The 9841-nt window shown below is 38.1% G+C and overlaps 1 protein-coding gene and 2 long non-coding RNA genes across 3 annotated transcripts in view; 1 reads left to right on the top strand and 2 right to left on the bottom strand.

The window, feature by feature from the left end:
- Positions 1-1413: 1413 nt before the first annotated feature.
- On the bottom strand, positions 1414-4197 carry LOC125488780 (the record flags this gene model as incomplete). The annotated part of the gene is made up of 3 exons (XM_048622257.1): positions 1414-1927; positions 3192-3327; positions 4096-4197. Coding segments are annotated over 3 exons (306 nt in total), but the record flags the coding sequence as incomplete, so codon positions are not given.
- Positions 4198-5039: 842 nt separating this feature from the next.
- On the top strand, positions 5040-6422 carry LOC125488822. Its single transcript, XR_007266517.1, has 3 exons — positions 5040-5112; positions 5755-5893; positions 6310-6422. It is a non-coding gene; the product is annotated as an uncharacterized LOC125488822 (long non-coding RNA).
- A 648-nt stretch (positions 6423-7070) lies between these two features.
- The window catches only part of LOC125488743, a 20802-nt gene continuing 18031 nt past the window's right edge, over positions 7071-9841 (bottom strand). Inside the window, exon 3 of the long non-coding RNA XR_007266457.1 lies at positions 7071-7081. This is a non-coding gene — a long non-coding RNA (uncharacterized LOC125488743). The remainder of the gene's footprint in view (positions 7082-9841) is intronic.

The raw sequence follows: 9841 nt of genomic DNA, 5'->3' as shown, positions 1-9841 counted from the left end.
TTATTATTAAACAATTAAATATTATTTAAGTAACCTGTAATAAAAGTCACTGGTAATTTTTGTATGGAGATCCGAATTTATATTTTCGCTAAATTCTAAAACTAGTAGACCAAAGTTGTTCTGATTAATGAGTTGTGCGAACTAATGATATTTAAATAAAAATATCGATATCGATAAAAAAAACATTCATGCACTATTGTTGGTTGTGCTGACCCTATTTTATTAGACTTTACCTTTATCAATAATATCAAGCAACACTAATAGTTAGGTACCTCCACACAAACACTGCACTTATCCACAGTAATAATAATATATAAATAACTTTTAAATCCTAATTTATTTATGATTTAAAATTATATTTCAAACTAAACGATTGACTTACTGACACTGACAAATGACAAAAGCCAAAGATGTCTAGGATAGCGTACAAAGTACTCTGTGAGCGGTGCTCGCCATTATTTTTCGTACGCGTTCCATACTTTATTTTTTCCAGACTGTCTTTCGCCAGACTGTAAACAACAATGACTGACTGACAGACTAGATCCACAGAGAAGGTAATGACTATCATAAATACTCGATGGTTATGATACGCGAGATTGTTATTATTCTACTGGTATTTAAAGTGAGGCCATACTTATTATGAGGATTTCCGTACTATTCGTCATCAAAGACGTCTCAATCGCAAGTACACAACACAAATCGAGATGAGCGAGTGTAAGTAAACCAATTCGTCATTGAAGTAGACCCTGTTATCATCCTGTTATGCATTGTGGGCTTTTATCTTTAGCTGCATACAGACCGGCCAAACGAACGCCATCGAACGGGTTTTGTTGACCTTCGTTGCTCAATCTGCCCCTGTATTACCTATGTGATAAATGTCCATCGGTGGGCGTTCGTTGGGCGTTCGTTGGGCCGGTCTGTACGCATCTTTAGGTAATACAAGAAAAATAAAACGTTATTCTGAGTAAAAAGGTTTAATTATTGTTCTGAGCTCCTAGAAAGTCATAAATTGTATTCTGTACGATCTATGAAACTTTATGCACATCAGCTGTTTAATTGTTGATTAGTATGTCATTAATCACCATGAATAATTTCAATTTTATTTAATAATTGTTATTACCTACTGTGTAATTAATTACAATCATAGTTACATCAAATAAATTATGAAAAGTGAAGTTGATAACAAATTTACAGTGTGTGTTCTTTTGCAATCGAATGTCTCATTGGTTATGTGTTTGTGTAGGGTGACCATGTTTTTGATTAAGGTAAAACTTTCCACTTTACTTTAGACTTTAAACATAAATATTCGAGATTCTGATGTTTTTTTTTTAGAAACGTGCTTGGTTTGACTAATACTAACCCCCATTTCCCGCTCAAACGCATTCTAGTTAACACCCTGTATATTTACTTTCGCTTACCTACTGAAAAGTTACAAGTATCCTTGTTAACAAGTCTGCCAATTGTTGGGAAATACATTTACGATTAGCTAGGTGATTTTTTTTTCATCTTGCTTCGAAAAGTGCTAAAAATATAGGAGACATAAGTACTTATTATGGCTTAGAAAAATGTGTGCGCTACCAATTGCACGGTGCGTTTTCATTTTAATATGGATTTTTGGCTTGTATTCACTATACTTATTAACAATGTTGCAATGATCCTGAATAATTTCCCTTCGAATTTTATTGATAAGTATAGTTCCTACCTATATCCCAAGTGTGGATTTATGATTATGCATAATCAATCATTTTAGCTATGTTTCAACAAACATCGTGTTAAGCACCTCCCGAATAATTATCAAGTTCTTGCTGTTTTTAACTTATGTCTACATGGATAGTTTTGTTGGTGTTTCAGTACAACTACTAGGGCTTCTTGTCCGGGGACCCCACCGCCTCGTACTGGCACACACGCAGCAACACGTGCCGGTACTCTGAAAGTATTAACAGGTTGAATCCAGTGAAATCAGACACAATAAAAAAAAATAATCGCGCTCTCAGTAGCTTACAGGCCCTGTAGCACGGGGCGCTATTGAGACGTGATAAAAGTTCTCCGTCGCGCTTGCTTTTGAAGTTGCGCGATGTGAGTGAGCGCGATGCAAAACTACTTTTGTCACGTCTTAAGTGCACCCCGTACTAGGCCCTTCAGGTTAAATCAATCTCATTGTCAACCCAATGCAGGTATAAGCATTAGCATTAGCCATTTTCGCGATTTCTTCTCCTCAGTGACTGTTCCTTTGTGAAATGGTGGTAGAGTATCGACAAATAATTGTAAAATTTTATATTTTAGCCTATGTCAACCCACTGCATGTATTGTATACTCTCCTTCTGACATGTCTCCTCCGAAAGTATTGAATACAGACAAAAGTCGAAGGACAAAGTTGTGACTGCCTGAGTGACGCCTTTTTGGCTTACTATCCATACATATTTTGCAATATCCTGTATATTTGTATGACTTCGACATAATTTATAATCTTGAACTATAGCTAGTTCTGCAGCGGAGTCCATGTGCAAACGTACGAGACGGCTTCCTGTTTCCTAGACCGACGACCTTAGATTGGTTGGGCTAGATGAGGAAGGCGTCAAACCAAAAGTAGCAAGGACAGGCTTCATGACAGGAACTCACTGATGGCCCAGGGTGCCCCGGACATATTATAAGGTCCGCTCGCAGCTTCGAGTCAACTATGCACTAGGAACCAGGGGTACCCGAAATCCGGAAGTTAACTTGCCCAGTTAAAGTCTGTTTTTTAATCTCAGATACCAAATTGTCAGATTCTGAACGGTTCATCAACAGTCGATGGTCCCGCCAATAGAACGATACGTCACTTAATCGTGGGACAATCAACTGTTGGTGAACCGTTTAGAATCTGACAATTCAGTATCTGAGATTAAAAAACAGACTTTAGTTGTCAACTGGTCGCGAAGAAGTTAACTCGCCCAGTTAGTTGTCAACTCACGCTTTTTCTCGTCTCGCTAGCTTGCAGAAGTTAACTCGCCCAATTAGTTGTCAACTCACGTTTCTTCTCGTCCCGCTAGCTTGCAGAAGTTAACTCGCCCAGTTAGTTCTCAACTCACGTTTCGTTTCTTCTCGTCCCGCTAGCTTGCAGAAGTTAACTCGCCCAGTTAGTTGTCAACTCACGTTTCTTCTCATCTCGCTAGTTTGCAGAAGTTAACTCGCCCAGTTAGTTGTCAACTCACGTTTCTTCTCGTCGCAGTTGTACTCGTAGAGGTCGCAGTTGTCGATGAACATGCGTGTGATGCCGAGCGAGTCCTGCCCGCACACCGGCACGAAGTCGTGCTGGCACTGCTCCGCTAGCTTGCAGAAGTTTATCGCCTGTTGACGGGAGGAAAATGTTATTTTTAGTAAGCCTAAATTCTTAACCCCAAACCCAGTAACTTTTACCCCTGTGACACCTACCGAGTAGAGTGGCGAGACAGTATCATTGGCCGATCCTCGACCATAGCCAATGGCCGAGTGCTCGGCTGATGATACTGCCTCGGCCACTCCCGGAACTCTGCTCGGTAGGTGTAATCATGGTTTTACTGCCGCTCCAAATGGATGAATCTACTAAAAATGTCTAATAAAAATCTAATAAAAGTGTAAATTTGAAGGGTTTGTCGTTTGATAAATTAGCGTAGGCTCATCGGTGAATGTGACTATTCTATTACAAATTCTCTGTGGGGGTGTACGTACCTGCACCTGGCTCTGGCTCTCTCGAGTGGAACCTTTGTGCATATCCCCAAGGTCTAAACTGCCTTCATAAACTCGGACCATTTCCCACCACGCTGGTCCACTGCGGGTTGGTGTGTTCACATATCTAGATGTGCTTAATCTAGATATGCAGGATTCCTCACGATGTTTTCCTTCACCGTAAGAGCGATGGTATACATTGTACTTAAATTCAAAGAACTCATTGATATGGCAGCGCCGAGATTCGAAACCGCACCTCTGGCGTGCTACCCGACTGAGCTACCACCGCTCGAATGTGACTATGTTATGACAAGGTATTCCGATACCTATTTTACGAGATTCAGCAAATATTGGCCACTTGGTTTTTTTTACTAAGTATATCAACAAAAAAACATTTATATAAGAACTCACCGGTTCTAAAGGAAAGAAATAATCTTCAGATTCCATTTCTATATGAGTTTCAACAGAAGATAACATTACTAAAACTATACCTGCAATAAATATTATTTTTAATATTACAAAATTTTAATCAATTCAAAATACCAATTTATAATTTTTGTTCATGTTACTTACATACTTTCGTTACAATTACTTGTGTAAAATGCGTCATAATTACAGAAGTTGTTACATAAAAATAGCACCTATACGTTAACCATTACTTTTTTATTTAATATTGTAAAAAGATACCTTTGATGTAAACCAACTGATTTTGATGTAACACATAAGGGAGTGAGTGTTACTAGGACAAATATTTGAAATTTGTAAACTCTGCTATGTTTAGGTCTACGCTCACTGACATAGTTTACCTAAACTATGCTTTGCAAGGAAACTACAGTGTAAACAATTATCTATTTAGGTAAAATAACACCAGAGGTTTTCAACCTAAATATAATCCAAAGTGAGAAATAATTCCTCGCATCATATTGCATAATACACTCGCGCAATGATAAAGTAGCACCTATAAAATGCCCACACCAAATAGACCTAATTTTTAGAACATTTTTTGAAAAAAATGTACTCAATATTTATGTTTTATGTTTGGTAATATACTGATGCGGCGTTATATATATGTTCTTAAATATTGCAGATTTTCTCTATTTACTAGTAAAATCCCAAACTTTGGTGGCCACTGGCTTCATAAATCTGTACCAAAATTCTTGGAATTATAGCACTATTATTTCATCTTCCAGAGTCAGTACAGCTCGGTATGCTGTTATTTGCGTTGTGTAAGTCTATCTACTTTAATTATTATTACCAATATTCAGTTTTAAGTTTTTTTGTCTTCTCCATAACGGAAAATCCTTTCAACTTCTACCTTTTGCACACCCTGAAATTAGTATCATCCATTTATTATATCTTGTTCCAGATATTGGGCTTCTAGTGAGTCCTATTACAAGCCATATTCCTGATTTTATAACTACACCATCGGTGAGTACATAACACGTGTATTTTGATATTTCTTGTTGCAAAGCTTTGTAATCGTACATAATAACAGGAGTAAGGGTCTAGACAGACGGAACGCATTCCAACTGCACTCCAACTGCAAATGACAGTTCAGGTGCAGTTTGAATGCAGTTGACACGACTGCAATAGTACTGCAAACCAACTACTAAGTACTAGTTCACACGACTGCACGCCGACTGCAATCGGACTTCGCGTTTGGTTTGCAGTTCTATTGCAGTCGTGTCAACTGCATTCAAACTGCACCTGAACTGCCATTTGCAGTTGGATTGCAGTTAAAATGCGGTCCGTCTGTATAGACCCTAAAGCTACTCCGTTCTGAAAATTTTACGTTTTTCGTGGAAATGAAATGAAATCTCGTATATATTCAACGTAAAATTTTACAATTATCTGTCGATAGTCATAATATAACTCTACCACCATTTCACAAAGGCCCAGGACATGATAATGAGAGTACAGTCAGCCAAAGAGACATGTATCCACTTGCGCTAACACATTTTTTTAGCTCCACTGTCTATTGACATATCCATGGTAGGGTTTGGACACTTTTGGCCGGCGAGACTCGCTCGTTCCTGCTTCTTGCTATGACAGGCATGTTTGTGTCCACAGAGCCGCGTGGAGCAGATGTGCGCGCGCGCCGACACCTGTTTCCACGACACAATCGCCGTGTGCGGCACGATGGCCGGCGAGACGCGGTCGTTCCTCGACGAGTGCGACATGTTCGAGTATTCGTGTGATAACAACTTGTGTATGTGACTGTTATTGAGTAGCAGAAAGGAACTTTAAACTAATGACGACATTAAATCTAATACTGTCCCTTCCCTATACTGTCCAGGCAAGGTTGCAATATATTAGCTTAAAGTTCCTTTGTGCAACTAGTATTAATATGTAGTATTATTTGCTCAATTTTGGCACCCAATCTACGAAAGACAGTTGAAGACTTAGAACCGTGTCCTGAATTTTAAAATTTTAATGGCATTCAACTATTATGAGTTCAACCTACGTACAAAAATAGGATCTAGGAAACTAGGTTATCCAGGTCGTGTTCATGCTAAAGTTTTATTACGTTGAGTTGAGACAACTGACCAATGATCACCTGCCAAATTAAACTGAATCATTTTCTTTCGTTTACCTACTAAGTTGATGTGTGTATTTCTTTTTCAGTTTACACCCACATAGATGATACTGACGACTGTCCGGCACCCAAACCTGGATAAAGAAGTATGATGCAGTTGAATAATGAAGGAATTATTGTGTTTTGGGCAGTTCTTTAATAAATGGCTCATTTTTTCAAAAATTGACCATACCATTCACAAACAATTATTAATTTAATAATACTTGTAAATAGAAGAAAATATTGATTTTGAGGTTTCATGGTATAAAATTAACCAGATTAAATTTTATTATTATACGATATTGTATTTCATTTCAGATTTAAGGTAGATATAATCACGATGGCCCTCAAACAATAAACAAAAAATATACCGAAACCCGCACTGTCGTCGTATCAAGAAAATTTTGTATGAAAATATGCGAAACAATTTCAAAAACGATGCAGACGCAAACTTTTTACGCAAAAAGAATCTTTACTTAAATATGTATTTAAGTATCATTACACTGATGTGCTTCGACTTGACCTGGGTGCGAGGAAGAGGGACAGAAGTACGGAGGTGTGGTAGGAGTGAGCAGGAGGCAAGAGTCGAAGGTTGACCGGTTAACAGGTTGAGCAGACAGAATAAGTATAGCGAATGCGGTAACGTACGCAGAGGATCTGCCGTATCTGGGGCCGACTCTACCGTTGTTTAAAGCTGAGTTAAGTGGCTCTGATTACTGCCGCTTGTAGCTACACTCGCGAGCAATGAAAAAGTTCCAGTGACATAGCACCAAATTACTCCTAAACGGAAAAGGAAGACTAACTTAATAAGTATATTATTATCTGCAATATTATTGTACATTTAATAGCGAAACAGAATTTTCAGAATATTCCCAAAAAATTGGAACCTTTTGGTGTCAGCATTTTGTGTGTGGAAGTTTTTTATTGGTCGCGAGTAGTCGCGACTGTCGCTAGTGTATTTGCAGCTTGAAATTTGTTTTATTATGAATGATAGGTTTCGAATAACATATAACTTTGCAGACTACATTGAATGATTAGCACGATAAGGTGAGTGTGCATGTGCACAGAAAACGGAGTTTCTTCGAATTCTGTTCTATAGTTCTGCAAATTTCAGGCATGAATTTACACAATTATCTTCTCTCAAAATCTCTGTATTTTTACCTTAAATCCCCAATACGCTAAACCACGGTTAGCAGAACTTGCGTCGGTGCAACCGGCCGAGGCACCGGGCCGTGAGAAAGCTACAATTTGAACAAGCCGTAATTAGCGCACGGGGCATTAAATCACGGGCACTGACCGCCGCCCCCGCCCCCGCCCGGCTAGCATCTGCGGCGGCCTCCAAATTTAACTCCTTACGATTCCAGCGTGCCTGGTACTTTTGGTTAAAATTGGGTTAGAATATTTATTTATTCTTTGGTAATACTGAAACATGAACCTATAATTTACTAGTAGATTATGGTGGTCAACAATTTCAACAGAATGGCATTTCCATTGCAGCATCCAAGATCTGTGAATACTTACTTATATTTAAAATCACTAGAGCTGGATTGGATTAGCGTTTGTCATCATGGTGATAGGATTAGCCAGTCAGATTACTTAAATGTGTTGCTGGCTGGGTAGGTTGCATCGGACGTATAGTATAAGGTACACTGGTACAGCTGATACGCTACTCGGGGACGCTTTCCAACCACCCCATGCTTTGTTTATCAAAGACTTGTGTTTAAAAATGGAGATTAATGGTTGGACCGTCGACCGGTATAAAATTAATCTATTTTCTGTGTGTGCAATTGTGATAGATTTTAGACAAATTAATAGCCGATAGAGGTTTCATGCGGATGGACGAGGATAGAGTATTGTCCTTGCGAGAACCCCAAGTCCAACAGAAGACGATTATAAGCTGAAACTAATAAAAATGTAAATATCCATGTACCTACTTGTACTGTATTAAAAAACCTCTCTGAAACTCTTGGATCCATAGCGCACAACCTGCCGGGATGTCAGATGCGATAGCGTCCGGCGAGCAGGTAAACAACGCCATCTGCCGGACACGCCCCGCAACTACACGGGACAGGGCCACCAGAGGAATATTACATTTATTGTAAATTTTCAGTATAAGGGTTTTATGTGTTATGCTTTTACGGATTACGGTATGAAAGTGACAGAATAGTCTTAAATCTATCTCGATTTAATTTGAGGGTTGGTGAAAGTTTTTTCAAATACATAATATGGTTTTGGAACATTTACTTATATATTTTTTCATATGAATTTAAATTGCCTCTAGATTCCAAATGTAAAAACATATTTCTAAAAATTTTGCTTTTAGGTACAGTTATACCTAATTCCGCTAGACTAGACATTAGCATAAATTAATCGGTAAAGTTCAACCTTACCATTAATCCCACTGGTGGAATTATACACTAGAAAAGCAGAAGTCATTAATTTGGATATTTCATCGATAGCTTTTACACCATTCAGATTCGATTTCCGAGGAAACCCCGACCCTTGCATGACTCACCAAATCTCCGCTTTTGAATAAATTACAAATTATTCCCAATCTAATCCCGGTAAACACCCGTAATCTTTCAATTTTCGTCTACGAAAACAAATTGCATGTTTAAAATTACTGAAGTTTCAACCCTATGTTTAAAAACGCATCCTAAGTGATGCCTGCCTTACTTTCCTCGCAACTAACGGCGCCGTTTTAAATTAAACTACAGTTTTTTGTGGGAAACAGTAAAGTATTGGCAGAAAGGAACGCCGCGTCGAACTTACATAGTCTGGCAAGAAATTATACATACAAAATATTGGTAAAAGCTCGGGACAGCTGTCTTATTCTAGATAGTACTGTGGTAAACTGTAAGTAGTACTTGGCATAGAGAGGTTTTATTATTTCTAACTGTGTGGAGCCTAAACGCCGTGATCGATACCTTACGGGTACAAATTAATCACAAGACGACTGACATAATACACCATTGTCATTGTGTATATTAGTATAACAATAAATAAAATTTATAAAATGTACTAATATCGGAAATTCAGGGCCCTAACACAACACCCGAGTCCGCGTTGTTTTATACCTAAGCACACAAAAAATGAAATAGTGAATTTACTGGCAGTCAGTGCACTGTGTTAATCGGTATAAAAATATCTCCGGTTAAAAAGTAAAAGGTTGTGGGGGTGTGTCCGGAGAGATTAAATAATAACTCGGATGACCTCCGCAGAGGGAGAACTTGATCTTTCAACTTTGGTTAACATTGTTATTTTTGTGTCCAGACCCTGAACTCATTTTAACACATTTTGTTCAGGTACCTGAGTCTGGAAAGATGTTTTAGATTTCAATTTAAAAGGAATAACTTCGGTGTATTATTTAGTTAGTAACTGTAAAGTATTTGTTGAATACAATAAAATGAGGCTGGCAATTCAATGGTTAGGGTAATTTTGGATAGAGAAACACATAGCAGTGTATATATAGTTTATACACTTTATTTAGCCAATGTAGCAGGCTATCGGCAGGATCACCGGACATCTCTCACTATTCCCTGAAGATTTTTAAAGCGTAAATTATATTTAAATGATGTGATA

This window comes from Plutella xylostella, chromosome 7 (assembly GCF_932276165.1).
Source record: "Plutella xylostella chromosome 7, ilPluXylo3.1, whole genome shotgun sequence".
NCBI classification, from domain to species: domain Eukaryota; kingdom Metazoa; phylum Arthropoda; class Insecta; order Lepidoptera; family Plutellidae; genus Plutella; species Plutella xylostella.
This window is presented reverse-complemented; position numbering and strand designations above follow the sequence as displayed.